General features: G+C 40.1%; 1 protein-coding gene across 5 annotated transcripts in view; it reads right to left on the bottom strand.

The window, feature by feature from the left end:
- Positions 1-26,697, bottom strand: part of SEC24B (SEC24 homolog B, COPII coat complex component) — a 95,514-nt gene that overhangs the window by 63,331 nt on the left and 5,486 nt on the right. For all 5 annotated transcript variants that reach the window (XM_079774340.1, XM_079774339.1, XM_079774337.1 and 2 more), the window contains exon 2: positions 7,705-8,454. In XM_079774340.1, coding sequence (XP_079630466.1) covers positions 7,705-8,454 — 750 coding nt within the window. The remainder of the gene's footprint in view (positions 1-7,704; positions 8,455-26,697) is intronic.

Raw genomic sequence — 26,697 nt, forward strand, 5'->3', positions numbered from 1 at the left:
ATGGACACCGCTTTCTTTGTTGTGAAGTGACGGTCAATTTGCATATTCCACATTTATTAGATAAGTGGCTTTTAATGGTTCTTGTTTTATACAATTGTACATTAATCACAGTATTATTTTGTAACATGCTGTAATATGTGATCCTTGTTAAGCAAGACTTAGTAAATATCATTTTAATAAGAATAATTTTTCTGACAAAATTCTAGGTCTTGGCAACAAGATTTATCTTGCTGATTTTAAAAATGATGTGCTTTTTCATATACCATGCTCATGGACAGAAAGAATTAACATTACTAAAATGTCCATACTACCCAAAACCATCTATAGATATAATGCAATCCCTATCAAAATATCAATGGTATTTTTCACAGAAATAGAACAAATAATTCTAAAATTTATATAGAACCACAAAAGACCTCTATAGTAATAGTAATAGTAATAGTAATCAGAATGGCAATGGAGCAAAATAGAGTCCAGAAATAAACCCAAGCCTATATACTTAATTAACCTATGGCTAAAAAGGCAAGAATATACAATGGAATAAAGATAATCTATTCAATAAATGGACATATTTTAAAAAATGGACAGAAGATGCCCTGGCCAGTGTTGCTCATGGGTTCGAATCCTGGTCAAAGGCACATGCCTGGGTTGCAGTCTAAGTTGCAGGTTCAAACTTCAGCCCCCGTTGGGGTGTGTGCAGGAGGCAAAACTAGACTGATACATCCAAAAAAGAAACGACTACTTTCTTATACCATATACAAGAAAAATCTCAAAAATAGATTAAAGACTTAAATGTAAGACCCAAAACTACAGAACTCCTTGAAGAAAACATAGGCAGAAAACTCTCTGACACCGCATCTTAGTAATATATTTTTTTCTGATAAATCTCTTTAGGCAAGGGAAACAAAAAAATAAACAAATGGGACTACACCAAAGAGTATTTGGCCCTAACTGGTTTGGCTCAGTGGAGAGAGTGTCGGTCTGTGGACTCAAGGGTCCCGGGTTTGGTTCCGGTCAAGGGCATGTACCTTGGTTGTGGGCATATCCCCAGTGGGGGGTGTGCAGGAGGCAGCTGATAGATGTTTCTCTCTCATTGATGTTTCTAACACTCTATCACTCTCCCTTCCTCTCTGTAAAAAAAATCAATAAAATATATCTTTTTTTAAAAAGAGTATTTGCACAGCAAAGGAAATCATCAATAAAACACCAAGACAACCTACCAATTGGGAGAAGATATTTGCCAATGATATATCCAATAAGAGTTAATATCCAAAATTTATAAGGAAATCATACAACTTACCACCCAAAAATAAACAATCCAATTAAAAAATGAACAGAAGCCCAAACTGGTTTGGCTCAGTGGATAGAGCGTCGGCCTGGGGACTGAAGGGTCCTAGGTTCGATCCCGGTCAAGGGCATGTACCTTGGTTGCGGACACATCCCCAGTAGAGGGTGTGCAGGAGGCAGCTGATCGATGTTTCTCTCTCATAGATGTTTCTAACTCTCTATCCCTCTCCCTTCCTCTCTGTAAAAAAATCAATAAAATATATATTTTTAAAAATGGACAGAAGATGCCCTGGCCAGTGTTGCTCATGGGTTCAAATCTTGGTCAAAGGCACATGCCTGGGTTGCAAGCCTAAGTTGCAGGTTCAATCCTCAGCCCCCGTTGGGGTATGTGCAGGAGGCAAACAATTGATGTGTTCTTCCCACATCAAAGTTTCTCTCTCTCCCCCTATTCCCTCACTTCCACTCTCTAAAAATTGATGGAAAAACAATATCCTCTCATGAGGATTAAAAAAAAAAAAGGAGCCGAAACCGGTTTGGCTCAGTGGATAGAGCATCGGTCTGCGGACTGGAAGGTCCCAGGTTCGATTCCGGTCGAGGGCATGTACATTGGTTGCAGGCACATCCCCGGTAGGGGGCGTGCAGGAGGCAGCTGGTCAATGTTTCTCTCTCATCGATGTTTCTAGCTCTCTATCCCTCTCCCTTCCTCTCTGTGAAAAATCAATAAAATATATTAAAAAAAAAAAAAAAAAAGGAAAAAAGAAAAGAAAATGGACAGAAGACCTGAATAGACACTTTTCCAAAGAGGACAGAGAGATGGCCAATAGACATATGAAAAGATGCTCAATGTCACTAATCATCAGAGGAACGCAAATCAAAACCACAATAAGGTATCAACTCACACCGGTCAGAATGGCTATCATCAATACATCAACAAACAGTAAATATTGGGGAAGGTACGTAGAAAAGGAACCCTTGTGCATTGTTGGTAGAATTGCAAATTGGTGCAGCCACTATGGTAAACAGTATAAAGTTTGCTCCCAAAATTAAAAATAGAACTACCTTATGACCCACAAATTCCACTTCTGGGTATTTATTTGAAGAAATCCAAAACACTAATTTGGAAAGATATGTGCAGCCCTACATTCACTGCAGCATTATTTACAATAGCCAAGATATAGAAGCAATCTAAGTGCCCATCAACAGACGATTGAATAAAGAAAATGTGGTGCATATATACACTAGAATATTAAGCCATAAAAAAGAAAGAAATCTTATCATTTGTGACAACTTAGGTTAACGCTGGTGTTCTTGATCCGATTTCTAGAAGGGTTCAGCAATCTGGAGAAGCGTTGTGCGTAAATTAATAAAGAGCCCAGAGATGAAACATAATTTTGAAAGGCATACTGGGGAGTCAGAGAAAGACTTAGCTAAAGAAACTAAGTTCTCCTTGTCTCAGGACCCCTTGCTTTTTATTAACACAATTTGTCCTAAGGCAAGGTGGAGATATACACATTAAAAGGGTGCTGTTAGGTACAGAATCCATTGTCAGATTGTCAGGTTTGTGATAAATTGCCTTCGGGTGTTCAGGTGTTTGGCGAACAGGAGGCAATAACATGTAGATTGAGATGCCCTGAGCTGTCTGTCAGCAAGCAATCATCCTTTTCAGGTTTGGGGAAATGCCTTTAGCCATTCCCAACAGGTGATAACATATGCGACTCAGCCCTTGTTGAGTCCCCAAGTTCCATCAACCTTCTGATGAAACTCTTGAAATTATGACATGCTGGAACTGGCTTCCGGCAATAGGTGGACCTAGAGGTTATTATGCTAAGTAAAATAAGTAAAACAGAGAAAGACAAATACCATGTGATTTCACTTATATGTGGAATCTAAAGAACAGAAAAAACAAAACATACTTAGATACAGAGAACTGATTGTTGCCAGATGGGAGGGGGTCTGGGGGCTGCTTGAAAATTTTAAAGGGATTAAGAAGCACAAATTGATAGTTACAAAACAGTCAATAATATTGTAATAACAATGTATGGTGCCAGGTGAATACTAGTCTTCTGGGGCCGGAGGTGGGTGTGGGGGGCGGGTGGCAATCACTTTGTAAATTACATAAATGTCTAACCACTATGCTGTATACCTGAAATTAATATAACACTGAATACCAACTGTAATTGGAGGAAAAAAATACAATTTTAAAACAAAGAATAAAAAAATTTTAAGAAAATGACTTTAAATTAATCTACAGTTTCAGTATTCATCTTGCTGTCAAAAAAGGGTACCTTTATATGCCAAAGTCACACACTCAACCAACTTCACCTAAAGCTAAAAAAGAGCTTCTGAACTTTGATAATCTGAACTACAGTGACAGCTTAAAAAAATTTTAATGGCCTATTAGCCAAAATTTTACTCTAAGTTAATAACCAAACATAGCATCCAAAACATACATACTTGGGATACATTTTAATAAAATAATCTGAAGATTTAGTGCTAAATTATACTAACATGATTTTCTAAAATAAAGAGGCAAATGAGATAACATTTAAAGGTCTTTTTATTCCATGTTTCCAAATATGAATTCATCAACTGTATAAAAAAGTAATGGCTTATTTTTTATAATCACTTAACTCAGGTTTATGCTTTTGGATCTCCAATCCTTTACAAATTGCTTAAGAAGTTTTACTATGCTTGAAAATGAAACTAGTATAATCAACTAACTTAAAAATGGAATCATTTTGTCAATTACTCAAAGGTTGAATTTCACACAAAACTATGTTTAATACCTAAGATTCTAATTTTAATGACAATAATTTAAGAGTTCCAAAACAATTAAGTCGCCTGTCTTTCTAGAAAATTAAAATCAGTATTTCCATGGTTTCCAAACCTTGTATTTAAACAAATTCAAGAGTTAGAAGGAAAATTTTAAGTTTTTACTAGAAACACAGTGCCATCTGTCAAATACCTTATGAACTATTACCACTAAAGTTACTTGGGGTACTACGGAAAAAATATTGAAATACATCACCTCACAACGTTTGGAAACTTCTGTAATATTTAATTTTAAAGTAACCTCTTTATTTGTTTTGAAACATATTTGTCAACCCCTAAACTATTTAAAAGTAATTTAACAATCTAAAAGTTTAAGAAAGCAAACAAAAACAGTTTTTAAAAAATCCTCACCCAAGGACATTTTTCCCATTGATTCCAGAGAGAAAGAGCGTGGGGGAAGGGGGAAGGCAGGGAGGGAGAGAGACATCCATTGGTTGCCTGACCCATGTGCCCCGACTGGGGATCCAACCTGCAACCTGGGTATATGCCCTGACCTGGAATCAAACTGGAGCACCAAATGCACAGGACGATGCTCTCACCACTGAGCACACCAGCCAGGGCAAACACACACACACACACTTCTTAACACAAATTCCTCTTTTTTTGCTAATCCTACCTGAGGATATTATTTCCATTGATTTTTCTTTTTCTTTTTCTTTTTTTTTAGAGAGAGGAAAGGGGAGAGACACACAAAGAGAAACATCAATGTGCGGGGCTGGGGATCGAGTCCGCAACCGAGGTACGTGCTCTTGACTGGAACTGAACCCGAGACCCTTCAGTCTGAGGGTTGATGCTCTAACCACTGAGAAACCAGTTAAGTCTACACAAATTAACTTCTCAAATTATATTTATTATGGCTTTCACAGTATAGTTCTGGGATTAAAAGAGTGAAAATATATCCCATCTCTCTGTCTAAAAAACCAATTAATACAGTTGTGCAAATACAAGGTAATTTTGTAAATTCCCACTCTTTATTCAATATTCTTTTTCAATGATAAGCTCTTTCCAATTAGGTATTCTGTTCATCAGCCAAGTGGTCCCATAATTCCCTGATCCTACATGTCAGTATAAATTGGTTCCATCCAGGGTCCCATGTCAGATATAAGACAGGAATTACCTGTATTTCATTTTTTGTCACGAAAATCACAAAATCCTTAAGTCATAGGGACCTTAGGATAAGCTGATCTGTAAAAGGGCTGCTGAAAGAGGAGAGAAAAAAAAACCCCACAGAATTTCTAGGGGACAGAAAGCTCTGGTTCTGAGAAGGGCAGACTGAGAATTAGAAGAAACTGAGCTCCAGGACAAGCTGTTTCTAACATTAATGACCACAAGCATCCCAACCTGGATAGCTTTCCTTGTGTATAAAACAAAAAGGACTACAGTAGAATTTGGATCTGTTACTGGGCATCCCTTGAGATCAAGCCAGAGATACAGATTCCCAAGATTATCCTGGAGATTCTGGTCTAGTACAGTAAGCTGGGGGTGAAGATCACAATCTGTGCAAGTGATTGAGGCGCACAGCCAGGTTTGAGAACTGTGACAATGCTTTAAGTTGACTTACTAATATGCAAGAATCAGTCAATGCTTTTACTAGTAACTCTGACTTGATGTCTACAGGTACAGATGCTATCTTGTTCGTCTACAAACAAACATGCTAAGAATGGTGGAGTGGAAAGATAGAAGAGACACTGAGGACATCTGGATATACTGAATTCCCCTAGACTGCTTGGTATATGAGAAAAATACCACCTTCTTTGTTTAAACCACTATTAGTTGCTTGAAAAGCTAAAAAGTGTTTCTAAATGACATAGCAATGAAAGAAAATATGATCTCAAGTGTACAATTCAGGTCTAATATTCTAAAGGTCTGGTTTTAAATAACCTAATTGCCCCGGAAGGACTACTTTTCTAGCCTGGCCAGTGTGGCTCAGCGGTTGAGCGTCGGACCCAGGAACCAAGAGTTTGCCGGTTGATTCCTGGTCAGGGCATATGCCTGGGCTGAGGGCTTGATCCCTAACAGGGGTGTGTGCAGGAGGTAGCTGATCAATGAAGTTTTTCTCTCACTGATTTTTCTCTTTCTCTACCCTCACCCTTCCTCTCTCTAAAAATCAATAAAAACATACTTTTCTACAACAGCCCTGACATATGGCTATCCAGATTTTTATGTACAATCTGAAGACATTAAAATAATACAGCTTTACCAATTCCCATTTTTTTCATACCTCTTCATTCCATTCAAGAGCATGTTCTGTGAAGTTCTCAAGTTCACAAATTGCATTAAAATGAGGATATCCTATGGAAACCCCACACTAAAAAGGCTACATACTTACATTTATAATTTGTAAACTAATAAACTGAACTACATCTTCGTTTAGGAATGTCAGAAAGACTAACTAAAAAGGTATTGTTCATGCATTTCTCCTCTTGTTCCCCATCCTTTAGCCTAATTTACCAATTTGTAAATAAAAAAACACATCAGCTTTAATGTGTAGGAGATACATCTGTGAAAGTCACCAGTAGGCACCAACAAAGAGAAATTAGGCTTGTGTATTGCAGTCCATTATCTTTTCTAAAGTGAGTTGGGCTCTGGCTGGCATAGTGACTGTCCCTAAGTTGAATTATCCTATCTAATAAAAGAGTAATATGCAAATTGACCATCACTCCAACACACAAGATGGCTGTCCCCATGTGGTCAAAGATGGCTGCCCCATGTGGACACAAGATGGCCGCCACAAGATGGCCAGCATGGGAAGGCAGTTGGGAGGGATCAGGCCAGCAGGGGAGGGCAGTTGTGAGTGATCAGGCCAGGAGGGGATGGCAGTTGAGAGGGACCAGGCCTGCAAGGGTGGGCAGTTGGGGGCGATCAAGCCTGCAGGGGAGGGCAGTTAGGGGTGACCAGGTGACAGAGGAGGGAAGTTGGGGGTGACCGGGCCTGCAGGGAAGGGCAGTTGGGGTGGGACCAGGCCTTCAGGGGAGGGCAGTTAGGGGTGACCAGGCCTTCAGGGGAGGGCAAGTTAGGGGTGACCAGATCTGCAGAGGAGGGCAGTTAGGGGCAATCAGACTGGCAGGGGACACTCAGGCATCAATCAGCTGGCAGGATCCCTACTGGGATTGGGCCTAAACGGGCAGTCGGACATCCCTCAAGGGGTCCCAGATTGGAGAGGGTGCAGGCTGGGCTGAGGGGACCCCCCCCCCCGCCCCGTGCATGAATTTCATGCACCAGGCCTCTAGTTATATATATAAAAAAGTAGTGACTAACAAAGCATATCCCCAAATGGGCCCTTACTTTTGCCCTATATTTAAGTCACATTAAAGACAATTATTGCAGAGGCATAAAAAAATTCATAAATATTGACTGAGATCCCAATCATGTCAAGGAACATGAGGCAGATGGTTGGGTGAAGGGAAAGGATACAGGGAGGTGATGCAAAATACTACAAGAAATAAAGCAAATTAATTACTTAGGTGAGCTAATTTCCAATTTTTCCATTAGGCAATATCATCTTTAACTCTCAAGAAAATAAAAACCTGGTTGGAAATGCACTGGTTTTCAACCATGCTTTGGTGAACTTTTCATTCAACCTACCGGTATTTGTTGGGTTGTTGTTGGCTGGAGCCAGGGAACCAGTGTGGTTTCGGATGAGATTGTCTTGAGTTGATGGAGGGCCTGAAGCTGACCATGAGGGAGTACTGTATCCCGAAAGACTCTGCTGCTGGTGGTACTGTTGTGATGGTGGAGGTGGAAGTGGTGATGGACGGCTGAGAGCGGTATTTTGACTAGAAAATGAATTATCTCTGACTGGTCTGACAGTTGAAGCATTCTGTGAGGTAAAAATTTGTTGCCCATATGGCTCACCAGCAGGCAGAGAGGGATATGAAACACTAGGATATACAGCATTGGAAACAGTTGACACAGCATAGTGACCACAAGTAGAGGGAAGTCCCTGAGAAACAGCAGAAGAGTTGGCAGAGTACATAGCTGGACCACTATAATGATTCACAAAAGAGGAGTATGGCTGTGAGGCACTCATATACAAATGAGATGCTGGTGATGCGGCACCTTGGAAATATTCTGGAGTGGACCCCACATTGTGAGGGGCAGGAGGAAGTCTGCCATAAACCTGCTCTGCTCCTGGTTGTTGGTTTGTAGTTTTAGGAGTCACCACATTTTGTGTGGATACTGTATAGAAACCAGAGTAGTAATCACCACACTGGCCATCCAACGGCAATGAGGTCATTTTCCCAGTTCCTTGAAAGTGATGTCCGGAGGGAATACTACAGCTTTGAGCATACAATTCATAAGCAGATGGAACCGGCATTTGATTCTGTGCTGGACCTGAAAAAGAAAAGCAAATATTTACAGGGATTGTTAAGGAGATAGCTAATTTTTAAGCACAGTTCCCACCTAAATGTTGCCCAATTATTTTACTTCTTCATAATCACAAATTGTTTCAAAAGATAGATATATACTGTTATAAATCCACTGTGATAGCTAGTCTCCAAAATGGCCTCCAATGATCCTTCCCTCCTAGTATTCACACCCTCCCACAAAGTATCAGAACTGTTCTGTGACCAATGCCATATAGCAAAGGTAATAAATGGTCTATCACTTCCAACATCTGCCCAGCAGTGGGTATTGGCTCTTTCTCTTGGATCACTCAATCAGGAAGAACCTGCCAAATAGTGACGAGCCCTACAGAGAAGTCCATGTGGCGAGGAATTAAACTCTCTGGCCAACAGCCAAAGAGAAACCGAGGCCTGCCAACAACCACATGAATGAATTTGGAAGCAGATCTTTCCTACCTAGTCATCTTGAGATAACTACATCCCAGGTGACAGCTTGACTGCAATCTCCTAAGACCCTAAGCCAGAACCCCTCCGGTAGGCCATTTCTAAGTTCATGTCCCTCAGAAACGATAAGATTAAATATTTGTTGTTTTAAGTTGCTAAATTTGGAGTATTTTATTATGCTGCAATTGATAACTAACACCAGCTTAGAAGAAGTTCAAATCTTTTTATACCTTTTTAAAAAAAACTACGAAGGTAACAACATACCAAGTGCTAACGGTTTCTTTTATTTTTATTATTAATCCTCACTCGAGGATATTTTTCCATTGATTTTTAGAGAGTAAGGAAATGGGGAGAGACACACAGAGAGAAACATCAGTGTGAGAGAGACAAATCAATTGGTTGCCTCCTGCACATGCGCCCTGACCAGGGCCAGGGATCGAGCCTGCAACCAAGGTATGTGACCTTGACCAGAACAAAACCCAAGACCCTTCAGTTCATGAGCTGATGCTTCATCCACTGAGCCAAACCAGCTAGGGCTGATGATTTCTTATGTATCCTACCAACGAACATATAACATGCAATCTTATATAATAAAAAGCTAATATGTAAATCAACCGAACAGCGGAAGACCGGTCGCTCTGATGCGCACTGACCATGAGGGGGAAGATGCTCAACACAGGAGCTGCCCCCTGGTGGTCAGTGCACTCCCACAGCAGGAACGCCACTCAGCCAGAAGCCCGGAGCCGGTTCATTGCTGGAGAGCGCAGCAGAGGTGGCAGGAGCCTCTCCCGCCTCCACGGCAGCACTAAGGATGTCTGAATGCCAACAGTCAGACATCCCCCCAAGGGCTCCCGGACTGTGAGAGGGCACAGGCCGGGCTGGGGGACCCCTCCCCGAGTGCACGAATTTCGTGCACTGGGCCTCTAGTGCATATATAAGTATATACACTGTGTGGCCAGATTATTATGACCACCTGACATTTGTAGGCAAATTAGCCGTACCCTGCATTGTATGGGATATGGAAGCCAAAGGCCTGTTTGAACACCTTTGCTGTCTGCAGTTACCAAGATAAAACATCTCCAATTCGCACAGGAACACAAGGATTCGACAGCTGAGCACTGGAAAAAAATCATGTGGTCCGATGAATCGCGTTTCCAGTTGCATCATGCAGATGGCAGAGTGAGAATTTGGCAGAAACAGCATGAAAGCATGCACCCCACATGCATGAGTACAACCCTTCAAGCTGGTGGGGGCAGTGCTATGGTTTGGGGCATGTTATCCTGGCATGATTTGGACCCTTTAATTCGTGTGGAACAATGTCTGAATAGCACAACATACCTAAGTATCGTTGCTGATCAAGTTCATCCTATCATGTTGATGGCATATCCCAATGGAGATGGCTTCTTCCAACAAGACAATGCGCCATGCACGGTGCTTGTATTGTGCAGGAGTGGTTTCAAGAACATGAGGGAGACTTTACCTTGCTTAGGTGGCCCCCACAATCACCAGATCTCAATCCAATTGAGCATTTGTGGGACGAAGTTAAAAGAGCCATCAGGCAGCTGGTTCCACAACCATCAAATCTCATAGAACTGGACAGTGCTATTCATCAGGCATGGTGTCAGATTCCTTGCATCACCTTTCAACATCTCGTGGAGTCAATGCCAAGAAGAATCGCCGCAGTATTGAAGGCAAAAGGTGGCCCAATGAAGTACTGATGGGGTGGTCATAATAATCTGGCCACTCAGTGTATATTTTTTAAAACACACATTTCATATTACAGTTCTGCAACTTATTTTTTTAACTTAATATATCCTAGGTAACTTAAGGATTTTCTATATAGTATTTCATTGTAGAGATATATTATTTACTAAATCCCCATTGACAGATGTTTATTTCAGGGAGTGAACTAACTTATATTTATGAGGTCAACTTCTTTGATGAATTTGTAGGATAAGTTTTTAGAAGTGAAAATGGAGGTTCAAAGGGTTTGTGCTTCCCCCCCCCCCCCCCCCCGCAATCCTCCCAGGGAAAGGGAAAGAGAGTAACAACGACGTGTGAGAGAAACATCGGTGGGCTGCCTCATATACATGCCCCTACTAGGGATCAAACTCGCAACCTCTGCGTGTGGGATGATGGTCCAACCAACCGAGCCACACCAGCCAGGCCTTTTAAAATTGACCGTTACTGTCAAATACCTCTCCAAAAAGATCTATAAATTTACACCTTCCACCTTCCATCAATAATGCTTAAGAATGTCTCATCTTCCCAACACTGAGTGGCATTTTAAATCTTTGCCAATTTGATAAGAAAAAAAATTTTTGTTTGCATACTTAACTTTTGAATGATGTTTAGAATCTTCTCAAATATTTCTTAGCCATTTGAATGTTTTCCTCTGTTATTTGCCCTTTTCCATAGCATTGTGTTTTCCTTATGATTTATGAGTGCTCTTGTATTCTAAGAAATTAACCTTGTTTTATATGCTGTATATATTTCCCGCAGGTTATTGTTTGTCTTTTGACTCTTCATGGCATCTTTTGCTATAGTATCTCGATTATGTAGTAAAATCTTTCGTGTTTGATAAATTTTTAAAATATGTTTTTATTGTTTTTTAGAGAGAGATGAAGGAAGAGGGATAGAGAAATAGAAACATTGACGATGAGAGAGAAACATTGATAGGCTGCCTCTTGTACATCCCCTACTGGGGATCTGCTCGCAACCCAGGTTATGCCCAGACTAGGAATAGAACTGGTGACTTCTTGGTTCATGGGTCAATACTCAACCACTGAGGCAAACTGGCCAGGCTGCTTGATAAATTTTAAAATCATTCTTAGTAGAACCTTCCCCATAGTATTATAAAACTATATACCCATGTTTTCCTCTGATGCTTTTAATACTTTCACTTTCATATTTTTATATCTTTGATCACCATTTAAGGCATTTATTTTATCACTAGAGGCCCAGTGCACAAAATTTGAGCACAGGTAGGGTCCCTAGTGGCTGTCAGCCGGGGCCTCCCTTCATTCCATGCCACCCCCTGGTGGTCAGCGCATGTAATAGTGAGTGATCGAACTCCCGGTCGGTCAAACTCCCCAGGGAACACTTTGCATATTAGGCTATTATATATATAAATTATTAAAATTAACATTAATCATTTCATTAATTTTGTTAATAGTCTATTATTAAACACTAGAGGCCCAGCGCGCGAAATCATGCGAGACCCCAGACCCGCCACACTGGCGGGACCCATCAATGCACCTCCTGGTCACCAGTCATTTGGTTGTTTGTTACGGCCACTGGCCTTTGATAATACAGATTTTACACTATGGCACTCGCTGTTCTAAATGTGCGCTCTACACACACACACACACACACACACACACACACACACACACACACACTTTTTTAATCCTCCTCACAGCCTCTACAAGTAAACAGTATCATTATACTCACTCTATAAATAAATGAGGCACAGATATTAAGCTATTTAGTAATCACAATCATAGAAAGTAACGGGGCTGGGATTTGAATCAAGTAATTTGGCACAAATCCATACTTTTAAACAATGATCTGCTGGCCCCTCATTACACTAAATCTGGCTGGCTTTTTTAGCCTGGTCAGTTGTCCCAAACAATGGAATTCTAGCCTCGGTTCCAATTAAGGGCAAATTTTATCCTAGAATCAAATTTTACAATCTTGTGATAATACTTTGTAAACAGTGGGATAATTGGATAAATTCAAATTGATTTTACTTGCTCCTTTTTGGTATTTTAATGAGACTTCCGGACAATTTAAATTACACATGCAGCTTGCATTAAATTCCTACTGAATGCTGCTATAAAACAGAAATACATAAAGAGAAAAGGAGCGCCAAAACCGGTTTGGCTCAGTGGATAGAGCATCAGCCTGCGGACTGAAAGGTCCCAGGTTCGATTCCAGTCAGGGCATGTACCTTGGTTGCGGGCACATCCCCAGTAAAGGGTGTGCAGGAGGCAGCTAATCGATATTTCTCTCTTATCGATGTTTCTAACTACCTCTCTCCCTTCCTCTCTGTAAAAAAATCAGTAAAATATAATTTTTTTAAAAAAAAGAGAAAAGGAGCATTAATAACAGTTTCCAACCTAGGCCCAGTAATTATAAAAGCATTTTAAGGTATTACCAAATTTCATTAATGCTACTAATTTCTAAGGAAAAATAACTGGCTTTCTGGGATAATTTAGATGCAGATCTTTGGATTCAAAATGACTCTGTAACATATATGAAAAGACATCTGGTATTTTATTAACTTCAAAAATGGACAGCAACAAAGGTTATAAAGGAGAGAATAAGATAGTTACATATGTGCATAGTCAAAATTTTAAAAAATAACTCTAGAAGTATTTTTCTTATTACAAAGGTGATGTATAATCATTGCAAAAAGATTTACAGAAAATGAAATAAACATCAACTGTGATTAACATTTTGATGTATGTCTACCCAATATTTTCTTTTTGTATATAACTGTCTAATTTAGTTAAACAAAAGTGGGCTTATAATGAACATTTACATGATTTCTTTATTTAGCATGACTTGAATATCTTTCCATTATTATCTTAAATGTCTGAGTAGTATTCCAGTATATGAGTTTATCATCCTATATAATAAAAAGCTAATATGCAAATTGTCCCCTCGGGAGTTAGACAGACCAGGAGTTCGCCCACTTGCTAGGATACGTGCTGACCACCAGGGGGCAGTGCAGAATGAAGGAAGGCCCCAGCCTACAGCTGGAAGGAAGGCCCCAGCCAGCAGCTAGAAGGCCCCAATCATTCCTGATTGCTGGCCAGGCCTAGGGACCCTACCTGTGTTCGAATTTCGTGCACCTGGTCTCTAGTATTTAAATAAATTCTCTATTACTTGACCACTGGTTGTTTTCAATTTCTTAAAAAACATTAAGCCACATGATGATAAATATTTCTGTAGGTAAATCTGTGTTCACTTACTTTACCTTGCTAAAAGCAATTTCTTATCAGTTACAATTGTTGGATCAGACCCTAGGTGGCAACTTAACTGTGAAAACACAGGAGAGTTACCGGATGCCCAGAATAAAAAGACAGGCAGAAGAAAGAAGAGAAAGAAGAAAAAGAAGAGAAAGAAAAGAAAAAAGAAAAGAAAGAAAAGGAAAGAAGAGAAAAGGAAAGAAAGAAAAGAGAAGAAAAGAAAAAGGCGGGCAGAGACTAGAGAATCAGAGTGGGCCCAGAAGTTGAACTTAACACTCAAAGGCTTCAAAGTAGCTATTATAATATGTTCAAAAAAGGGGAAAAACACATGTTCAAGGAATTGACACTCTAACATACATGTAGTCAGAAGGGTTAAATAGTGGCCTCCCAAAAGATAATCTCTACATCCCAATTCCTAAAACCCATAAAATGATTTTATATGAAAAAGAATGAGCATTACTTTATATGAGAAAGAACGTAAGTGAAGGGTCTTGAGAGGAGGAGCTTCTCCTGCATCATCTGAACAGGCCCTAAAAGGAACCACATGTATCCTTACCAGACACATAGAAGAGAAGACAATGTGAAGATGAAGCAGACAAGGAACAGATTCTCCCCTAGAGTCTTCTACAGAGAAAGTGTGGCCCTACCAACACCTTAATTTCAGACTCCTATTCTCCAGAACAGGGAGAGAATAAATTGTTTTAAGCCACCATGGTCGTGTTCATTTTTTACAACAGCCATAGGAAACTAATACAGTAAGGATATTGAACAGCAATTCTTAAAGTGTAATATATAGAACCTTGGCATTACCAAAAACTCTTGGGAGCTCTGTAAAGACTATTGAACACCTTTTTTTAATAGTACTAAATGGTATCTGACTAATGGTTCAAAAGCAATGATGGGTAACATGCTGGCCCTGTGGCACAAATTGAAGCAGTGGCACCAATCAACACCATTCTACCATGTACTCATAGTTTAAAAAAAAAAAAAAAAGCCAGTTTCACAAAAGAATACCCTAAATAAAAGCAGTAAAAAATTATTAATTATATTAAATCTCTACCTTAGAATCTAGATCTTTTTTCATATTCTCGGTGATAAAAATGTTGTAATAAACATAAAGCAACTCTATCATATACTAAAGTTTAGAGGTTATCTTGAGATAAAGCACTTGTTCAACTTAGCTATAAGCTTTTTCATGAAATACTATTATTGTATGAAGAAAATATTAGCACGTAGAATCCAGCAATATGTAAAAAGTAAAATACATCATGACCAAATTGGGTTTATTCCAGTCTCAACATCTGAAAATATATTCAACGCAATTCACCATATTAACAGACTAAAGAAGAAAAACCAATTCACCACTCCTATTCAACAATGTTCAAGACGTACTAGCTACTTCAGTCAGGCAAGAAAAAGAAATGCCATACAGATTAGAAAGGAAGAAACAAAACTGTTTTTATTTAGCGAATGAAATGATTGTATAGTAAATTTCAAAGAATTGACAAAAGAAATGGCTGGAACTAAATTAAGCTAATCAAAGTCACAAGATACAAGGTCAATAATACAAGTCAATTTCACTTCCTAAGACCAATAATGAGCAACTGGGATTTTAAATTAAGCAAGTAATATCATTTATGGCACACAAAAAAGAAGTGCTTAAAATATAAATCTAAGGAAATATGTGAAGGGTCTATATGCAGAAAACCATAAAACACTGATGAAAGAAATCAAGATTTAACTAAATGAAATGAAATAGTATATTTGTGGACTAGAAGACTTGATTTTAATCTTTAGGTTCAAGTAGCTAGTACGTCTTAAAACCAATAAAAACATATATCAACAAACTGATTCTAAAATTTCTATGAAAAGGTGAAGAAGGTACTAAAACAGCAAAAAAAAAAAAAAAACCACACACACAACACTAACCAAGGAAGTGTGTTTAAAAATAGACCCACTAAAACATAGCCAAATTATTATTTTTTTAATATATTTTATTGATTTTTTACAGAGAGGAAGGGAGAGGGATAGAGAGTTAGAAACATCGATGAGAGAGAAACATCGATCAGCTGCCTCCTGCACACCCCCCACTGGGGATGTGCCCGCAACCAAGATACATGCCCTTGACCGGAATCGAACCTGGGACCTTTCAGTCCACAGGCCAACGCTCTATCCACTGAGCCAAACCGGTTTCGGCTAGCCAAATTATTTTTTACAAAGGTGCAAAGGCAATTCAATGGAGGAAAGATGGTCTTTTCAATAAATGGTGCTAAAACAATCCATATACAAAAAAAATAAACCCCAACATATACCTCAGACCTTAAACAAAAAAATTAAGTAAAAATGAATTATAGATCTAAATGTAAAACTTAAAACTTCTAGAATATCTAGGTAAATACAGGTTTGGCAATAAGTTCTTACCTGTGACACTAAAAACATGGTCCATATCAGAAAATATGAGAATATGAGAAGTGGACTTTATCAAATTAAAAGCCTTGGCTCTGTGAGAAGCACTAGGAGAATTAAAAGATAAGCCATGGCATGACTCAGTGGTTGAACATCGACCTATGAACCAGGAGGTCTCAGTTCAATTTCTGGTCAGGGCACATGCCTGGGTTGTGGACTCGATCTCCACCAGGAGGGTGTGCAGGAGGCGGCCGATCAATGATTCTCTCTCATCGGTGATGTTTCTTTTCTTTTCTTTTTAAAAAATATATTTTTATTGATTTTTAGAGAGGAAGTGATAGGGAGAGAGAGAGATAGAAACATCAACAATGAGCCGAAACCGGTTTGGCTCAGTGGATAGAGCGTCGGCCTGCGGACTTAAGGGTCCCAGGTTCGATTCCGGTCAAGGGCATGTACCTTGGTTGCGGGCACATCCCCAGTGTGGGGTGTGCGGGAGGCAGCTGATTGATGTTTCTAACTCTCTATCCCTCTCTCTTCCTCTCTGTAAAAAATCAATAAAATATATTTAAAAAAGAAAAAAAAAAAGAAACATCAACGATGAGAAAGAGTAGTTGATTGGCTGCCTCCTGCATGTCCCAAACTGGGGATCCAGCCCACAACCTGGGCATGTGTCCTGACTGGGAATTGAACAGTGACCTCCTGGTTCATAGGTTGATGCTCAACCATTGAGCTATATAGGCCAGGCCACCATTGATGTTTCTATCTCTCTCTCCCTCTCCCTTGCTCTTTGGAATCAATAAAATACATATATATATATATATATATATATATATATATATATATATATATATATGTTAAAAGAATATGCCACAGTCTAGAGAAAATACCTGCAAATCACATATCCAATAAGGAAAATAAGAAAACAGACAACTCAACCAAAAATTGTTAAAAGATCTGAAAAGATCACCACTAAGAGGAAAAGAAAAAAAAAGATCACCACTAAGGAAGATATATAGGTGGCAAATAAACCTGTTATGAGGGAAATGCAAATTAAAACCACAGTGAGATATACATCTACACACCCATTAGAATGATTAAAATAAAAAATATCAAGTATTGACAACAATGTGGTGCAACAGAACTCTCTCATTCATTGTTACAGGGAATGTAAAATAGCATAGGCACCTTGGAAAATAGTTTGGCAGTTTCTTGTAAAGTTAAATATACATTTACTATTTGACCCTTCACTCCTACATATTCACTTAACGTGTGAAAATTGGAATTCACACATACACATACACACAAAAATATTACATGAATGTTTATAGAAGCTTTATTCATAATCACAAAAAACTGGACACCACCAAAATATTCAACAACAGAGAAACAGATAAATAACCCTGAACATACACACAATAAAATACTACATAGCTATAAAAGGGAACAGACGATTGATTCATGCATGGATAAATGTAGCTAAGTGGGGGGGGGGGGGAACAAGACTACATATTTTATGGTTCCATTTATATGACATTCTGGGAAAGGTAGAATGATAGGGATGGAAAACAGAGCAATGGTTGCTAGGGTGGGTGAAGAAGAGGGTGGATGACTATAAGGGGACTAGATAAGGGCTTTTTTATGGTGCTGAAACTGTTCTATATGGTACTGTAGTGGATACTTGACTGAATGCATTTGCCAAAACCCATACCTACTACACTACAAAGACCTACTACACTACAAAGAATAAATGCAAATTTATTAATTGCAAATTTTTAGCAAATAAGTCAATCAGGTTTTCAAGAAAATCTAGGATGGACTGCAGACTATGATAACCTACTTGGAAGATATTTAAGTAAAATACATACAGGTAGAAGACATATAATTAAAGATATGTTTACATATGTGAGTTAGTATGCATACATACATACATGCATGCATACACACATCTATCTCCTAGCTGTCTGCTGAGAAAGCCTAGAAGCAGGACATCCCAAGCAATAAGCACATCCAGGGCACAGTTCTTGGTTTCTAAGTACCATTCCCCAACAAAAGGAAGTAGGACTCCTTGGACAAAGAGCTAATTTTAGTGCTAATGTAGGACATGTATAAGATGGAGAATCTTTTAGTGCCAGAAAGTAAAGAAGTGCTCAAAAACCAAAAGGATGGAGGCCAAAGTACACAGAAGCCAACCTGATAAAGCTCCCAATGGTCAGAGCTGTAACAATTGAGTAACAAACATAAATAGTGATAGTATTGGATTATAATCCAAAGACTCAAATATTCATGAGTCCATAGTAATATAAATAAATGATTGAAAAGATTTTACAATGGAAGAAAAGGGACAAATCATCCTTACAGAGAAATCGCAAATAATAAATGTAGAAAGAATGAGGAAAATAAAAATCTCTATTAGAATTCCACATTAATAATATAGACAGGAGACACTGAAAAATAATAAAATTAGTGGGGAAAATTTTAAAGACAAACAGGATAGTAACTTCAAAGTTTCTCCCCAAGAATATCCTATCTAATAAAAGAGTAATATGCAAATTAACCATCACTCCGCTACACCAACAAGCCACGCCCACCATCCAATCAAGATCGAGTATGCAAATTAACCCAACCAAGATGGCTGCGGCCACGGAGCGAGCAGGAGGCTTGGGTTTCCCCGGCAATGGAGGAAGCCAAGCTTTCCACACACCCTGGTGGGCCCAGGCCTCCACTCAAGGCTACAAAGTTTCAATTATAGAAGATAAATAAATCCCAACAAAAATGGTGGCAGCCACGGAGCTGGAGAGAGCAGGAGGCTTGGGTTGCCCCCGGTGATGGGGGAAGCCAAGATCCTGCATCTCTGGCCTGACTTGGCCTCCACTCAAGGCTACAAAGTTTCAATTATAGAAGATAAATAAATCCCAACAAAAATGACTGCAGCCACGGAGCAAGCAGGAGGCTTGGCTCCACTCCAGGCTACAAAATTTCAATTATAGAAGATAAATAAATCCCAGATACCAGGGCCTCCTCTTGGGTCACCAGAGGGTGTGGCTGGCCTGCAAACCACCACAGGCCCCTCACCCAGGCCACCCCACGCCCCAAGGGAACCCCCACCCTGGTCCAGGACACCCTTCAGGGCAAACCAGCTGGACCCCACTTGTGCACCAGGCCTCTATCCTATCTAATAAAAGAGTAATGTGCAAATTGACCATCACTCCAACACACAAGATGGCTGCCCCCATGTGGACACAAGATGGCCAGCAGGGGAGGGCAGTTGGGAGGGACCAGGCCTACAAGGAAGGGCAGTTTGGGATGATCAAGCCTGCAGGGGAGGGCAGTTAGGGGTAACCAGGCCAGCAGAGGAGGGAAGTTGGGGGCGACCGGGCCTTCAGGGAAGGGCAGTTGGGGGAGACCCAGGCCTGCAGGGGAGAGCAATTGGGGGGGACCAGGCCTGCAGGGGAGGGCAGTTACAGGTGACTAGGCCTGCAGGGGAGCAGTTAGGCATCAATCAGGCTGGCAGGGGAGTGGTTAGGAGGTGATTAGGTTGGCAGGCAGAAGCAGTTAGGGGCAATCAGGAAGGCAGGCAGGCGAGCAGTTGGGAGCCAGCAGTCCTGGATTGTGAGAAGGATGTCCGACTGCCCGTTTAGGCCCGTTCCTACCAGGATCGGGCCTAAACAGTCAGACATCCCTCGAGGGGTCCCAGATTGGAGAGGGTGCAGGCTGGGCTGAGGGACACACACCCCCGTGCACGAATTTCGTGCACTGGGCCTCTAGTTTATTAATAACTGTGTTGATTTTAACATATGCCCACATATTATTTGATACACTCCACTCTAGGAAGTGGAATTTAATTCCTTTTCTGTTAAATGCAGACTGGAGTTAAGTGAGTTAGCTCTAATACAATAGGAAAAAAAAAAAAATAGTAACTCTACGGTGGGGGAACTCGAACGGCACTCCCTACTATGGACTGAATGTGTCACCTCAAAATCCTTTTTTAAAGCCCAAATTCTCAGTTTGATGGTATTAAGAAGTTGAGCCTTTGGAGGAGTAATAAGGTTTAAGTCAGGTCAGGAGGGTAGGATCCTCATGATGGACTTAGTAGCCTTATAAAAGAGGAAGGGATCTCTTTTCCTCACATGCATGAACCAAGGAAAAGCAATATGAGCACACACAAAGAGAAGACAGTCATCTGCAAGTCAGGAAGAGGGTCTTCACCAGAACCCAACCATGCTGGCATCCTGACCTCGGACTTCCAGACTCCAAAAATGTCTATGGTGTAGGCCACCCAACTTATGGTATTTCATCATAGCCACTCAAGTTAACTAGGACATCCCCCCAGTCAAGCACCCTTGGCTAACATAATAATAAAACAAATTGATGGCATGTAACCCTTGATATGATAAGGAGGACACTTCATCTCTGTGGTATTCTTCCGAAAAATTCATAACCACAGTGTAATCATAAAAAAGCATCAGCAAGCCCAAAGTGAGGGACTGTCTATAAAATAACTAGTAAGTACTGTCAGGTCCTAAAAAACAAAAAAGACTAAGAAACTATCACAGACCAGAGGAGATTAAGAAGGCATGACAACTAAATGCAATATGACAGCCTGAATTAGATCCAGGAATAGAAAAAAAGGATAGTAGAAAAACTGGTAAATTATAAATAAAATCTATACTTAGGCTAATTGTAGTTCGCCAATGTTAATTTCCCAGTTTTGATAAATGTACCATGGTTTTGTTGTTAAGACATGAGAAGAAGATGTAAGACTTTAAAGGAAATTTTTCTGCACTATCTTTGCATCACTTTTGCAAATCTAAAATTATTACAACATATGTTTTAAAAACATCAGAAAAGAGTTGGAAATGAACTATACTAAATTGATAGTAGTAAATTCTATGACACAAATTTTTAGACAAATGACTACACCAAATATAACCAGCATGACTTTCCTAAAAAGCAAATATGATTTTTACTTCCTTATTTAAAGCTTTCTAATGGTTTCTCTTGTCATCAAGAACAAATTCAAATTCTTTGGCATGGCCTATAAGACAGTGGAAGGCCCCAAAATCTCTCCCCCATCCTATACGTCAATGACCTAATCCCTGGAACCTGTGAATATGTTAGGTTACATGGCACAGGGAGTTAAGGCTGCAGATGTATTAAAATAGAGACTTTATCCTCAATTATCCAGGCGAGCTCAATGTAATCACAAGAGTCCTTAAAAGTGGAAGATGGATGCCCTAGCTCAGTGGTCGGCAAACTCATTAGTCAACAGAGCCAAATATCAACAAGTACAACGATTGAAATTTCTTTTGAGAGCCCAAAACCAACTTCTGCGCAAGGGCCACGAAGTTTCAATCACACTGTACGTGCGTGCCTGCACGTGGTATTTTGTGGAAGAGCCACACTCAAGGGGCCAAAGAGCCGCAGTTTGCCGACCACTGCGCTAGCTGGTTTGGCTCAGTGGATAGAGCATCGGCCTGCGGACTCAAGGGTCCCAGGTTCGATTCCGGTCAAAGGCATGTACCTTGGTTGCGGGGACATCCCCAATAGGAGGTGTGCAAGAGGCAGCTGATCGATGTTTCTCTCTCATTGATGTTTCTAACTCTCTATCCCTCTCCCTTCCTCTCTGTAAAAAGTCAATAAAGTATATATTTTTTTTTAAAAAAGCCCCTCCTTTAAAAAAAAATAAAAAACGGAAGATGGAGATGTGACTACGGAAGATTCCTCAGAGAAATGCAATGTTGCTGACTTTGAAGATGGAAAGAGAGGGCCATGAGTCACGGAATGTGGGCAGCCTCTAAAAGCTAGGAAAGGCAAAGAAATGGGTTCTGTCCCAGAGCCTCTAGAAGGGAATGCAGCCCCACTGACACCTTGACTTTATTTAGCCCAGTTAGATTTCTAACCTACAGATGATGAGTTCATGTTGTTTTAAGCCAGCAATTTGTGGTACTTGGTTACAGCTGAAAAGAGAAAACGAAAGCAAAGGCCCTGCTTACCTCCCCTGCTTCCTTGCTCACCAACCCTCCTTCTCACAAAGATTTTCAACAGGTATCCTTAATATACTGTATACTGCAAGTCCTTCACATCAGTTTACCAAAGTTTGGTCAATAAATGAAATTAAGTTTGCTACAACTAAGGATGCCTCTTGTTATGGAAGTGACACAGAATGCTGACCTGGTAGGAAGAGGTATAACTTGCCACACACACACACACACACACACACACACACACACACACACACACAACAAAGAAGCCACAGCACTACTTTAAGTAAGAGTGTGTGCTAGAGCTCTTCCTTAAGAGGCAATCAAAGAGGCTGGTTAGGGCAGAATACAATTAAGTTGGCGTGTAAAGGTTTCTGGGGAGATGGGTAAATATGTGGCATTTTTCTAAACTTGCTTTTTAAAAATACAGGTGTTCAAAGTTTAATTCCTTCAAGAATGCCACCAAAAATGTTAACATTACAGTAGCCATGAGTAGGAAAATGCTAAGAATCAATATTGCACACACTCTTCCCACACTCAATTGTTCTCAAGGCATGCTTGTTCCTTCACCTCTGATCCTTCACATAAGCTCTTCCCTCTAGCTGGAATCTTCAAAAATTCCCTCTTCTTCCTTCATCTGATCACCTCTTACTCATTCTTCAGCCCTCAGTTCAGCTCTTCCTCTAGAAAACATTCTCTAACCCTATAAGGGAATGCTTGCTTAATGCCGCATGTACAGTATTTTGAACCACTATGAATAACTTGCACATGAACTGTAAACTGTGAAAGTGAAAAACTTGGGTCATTTGCTCTCAGTTCTATCCTATCCCTAAGGCTTAGCAGAGTGCCTAGGTCATGGAAACCATTATTATATTTTGAAAAAAAAAAAAAAAAAGCCTAGTAAACAATCATCAAATAGTTTTACACCAGGCATTTACCTCATCACAATGAATCAACAAGGACTAGATATGAAACTTAAAACAGAAAAAAAACCCACAAAACTTGGGAGTCTAATTTTTAACTTGGCATCTACTCTCTTCAAGTATAAAAAAATTCGAAACAAAAGGAAAGAAAAAATATCTACTCTATTACATCCAAGGTGTTTTGATACTGCCACTTAAAAAGAAATCTTACCAAGTATATTAGTTTCCAACTGCTGTTGTGACAAATTACCACAAACTTAATGACCTAACACAACATAAATTTATTCTTCTACAGTCCTGGAGGTCAGAAGTCCAAAATTGGTTTCACTGGGCTAATGTCAAGGTATCATGAGCAGAGCTGGTTTCTTTTAAGGCTCTGAGGAGAGAATCCATTTCTGCCTTTTTCAGTTTCTAGTAGCCACCTGCATTCCTGAGCTTATGGCCGTCTTCAAAGAAATTCACTCTAACCTCTGCTCCTGTGGTCACATTACTTTCTCTGCTGGCTGGATGACTCCTCTGGTTCCCTCTGATAAGGACTGTTGTGATTTTATCAGGCCCACCAGATTCAGGATAATCTCCCAGCTCTAAATCACAGCTGCAAAGGTTTCAGAGATAAGAATGGGGACATAAACTGAGTGGCGAGATTATTATGATCTCTGAACGCTTATGTATAAGGGAAAGCTTGCAAATCTTGATATGTCAAGGGATCAGGAGATAGTGGCCCCCAGCCTCTAGTGTCTGTATAAAAGAGGGAAATAGATTATTCTAATGCATCCACTCACTGGTACCAATCTTGAGAAGTAAACAAAAACTTTTTAACAAGTAGTCTATATACCTTTTCAATGGAGCTGCTTGGCTGGTCAGCCTAACTCAGTGGTCAGCAAACTGTGGCTCACGAGCCACATGCGGCTCTTCGGCCCCTTGAGTGTGGCTCTTCCACAAAATACCACGTGCGGGCGTGCACGTACAGTGCGATGGAAACTTCATGGCCCATGCGCAGAAGTCGGTTTTCGGCTCTCAAAAGAAATTTCAATCGTGGAACTGCTGATATATGGCTATGTTGACTAATGAGTTTGCCGACCACTGGCCTAACTGATATCACAATCCCTCTCACAATCCGGGACCGCTGGCTCTTAACCGCTCACCTGCCTGCCTGCCTACTCGTCCCTAACTGCTTCTGCCTGCCTGCCTGCTCGCCCCTAACCACCTCTGCCTGCCTGCCTGATCACCCCTAACCGCCTCTGCCTTGGCCCCTACCACGGTGGCTTTGTCCAGAAGGACGTCCGGAAGACGCCTGGTCTATCTGGTCTAATTAGCATATTACCCTTTTATTAATATAGATGGTGTCCTCCTTGGTGAGACTAAACCATCACAAGATCTACCTAAAGTTATATTATATCTACCTCAGTAACATAATCTCCTTCCAGAGACTAGATTTCTACCAAAGGAAAACTAATTCTATTTCTGTTTAAGCAAACCTGACATGAACACCAAAATTTACAAAGCAAGTATTTTATGACCATCTAGGCACTGTACAAAAATTAATCATAGGCTTTCTTTAAATGAGCTTCCTCACTCCCACCACTAACAGAGATGCAACATTTTAAATATCAAGTATATTTGTTTCATTAGACTTTTCCTGAATCAAATTTCAATACTTTTTTTAAAAAGTCAGATTAAGGGTTTTCATTATCTTTAAAAGAATATCAAGGTCAAAAAAAAAAGAAGAAGAATATCAAGGTCAGCCAAGTACAAACTCCTCTTTCCTATATTTGGAGAAGTAGAATCAGGTCTAAGAATGTAATTCATTCATCATGAACTATCAAGAAGTAGGTCAATATTTAGCTGGTATGCATTTTAACAATCATCCTTGGCAAATTATTAAAATACTTCTGAACCAGTAAGCCCTGACTGACCCTGCTTCTCTGTTATGCCCCATGATGGCCCCTTGCCCCAGACCCCTATGACCTCCTAATGATGCAGGAACTAAAGGACTAATGCTTGGCATATTATAGGTTTACAGAACCCTGCTCTAGTGTAAGGGCTGGTATTCATTCAGTGGTTAGTACATGTAATACTGATTATTGAATACTCTGAAATACACTACCCCTGCCAATAAAGTATCAATAATATAATGCTAAAGCACAGATTTTTTTTACAAGCATAAAGATGCATGCGCGGCGCGCGTGCACACACACACACACACCCCACAGAAGAAATCTGCAATTAGAAACCCCAGGGATTTAAAAAATGGGGAGTCCCAATTCTTTCTGATGGAAGGCTAGTATTTACAAAGGTAACTGTCCCAGTCACCGTTGGCAGACAGAGCCTACACACATACCTGTGCAACCATTTGGATAAAATCTCACACTGCATTTAGTATAGTTTTTCCTGCAATACTACATGCCAGGGATAATACTACTTGCTTTTATATATATAACTTTATATGATTCTCATAACAATCCTGTGAAGTATTGCTATTGTTATTTTACAGACAAATATGGGCATGAAAGCTCACTAATTCATACAAATTCAAGTAGTTGGTAAGTAGTGAAGAGGCCAGGCATTGCAGGTTCCAAAGCACATTTCACAATGCCTATTTCTCAGACATGCTAAAAAAACAAGCGGGTTAAGACTTGCCACTGGCTAGGCAAGGCATTTTACTACTTCCTCTCTCCTCCCTGCTTCATTCTGCTTTTGCTCAGTTCCTAATATAAGCAGCTTTCGGCATACAATTTTAAAAAGCTGATCCAACCCACCTTCCAGCAAGTCCACTAGCTGAGGTAGATGGCCTATTAAAGAAAACCTCCCAAGAGCAGATTAGTGGGAGGGAAGCAGGGCTGGACAGTGTAAGAAAATAACAAAAAAACTAAAATAGTGACTGAGCCTTAAATACAAGAAAGGAATAAGGAGAGGTGGCCCTACATAATCCTTTCCGTGGCCAGTCTTCAAAAGCAATAATAAATATGAAGACAAGTACACTTGCTCAATTGACTGCCTACTGCCTGCTGCTACTGGGAATATGATGAGGAAAACTCACACCGTTTCTGCCATCGGAAGAATTTATATCCTGGTGTTCTGAAGGAAAATGAATGTCACCAAAAAGGGGCTCTAATTTGCTAGCACCTCATTTTGCTAAGCACCAGGTACTTTATTTTCTCTGGGCTGAATCAAAGCCTACAACCTTCTCACTAGCCCACACTTTCTGACAATCCTGAGCATGCTTAGCCTATTGGAAACAAACAGCTTCCCCAGGGCTGAATATAAGGTGATTTGCCCTAACACAGCAGTAAGGACTGTGAAGATACTCTCATTTCTAGGAAAGCCCCTTGAAGTCTGACTCAAAATCTGTTCTATTTCAATGTCTTCAAGATCTAACACTTCAGGGTTTATAGGTGAACTAGAGGCCTGATGCACAAAGTTCGTGCAAGGGGCTTGGCTGCCGCCGCTGCCCCCATGTCTTCATTCAAAAGGTTGTCTGGTCTAATTAGCATATTACGCT

The sequence above is a fragment of the Cnephaeus nilssonii genome, assembly GCF_951640355.1.
Source record: "Cnephaeus nilssonii genome assembly, chromosome: 1".
Classification (NCBI taxonomy): domain Eukaryota; kingdom Metazoa; phylum Chordata; class Mammalia; order Chiroptera; family Vespertilionidae; genus Cnephaeus; species Cnephaeus nilssonii.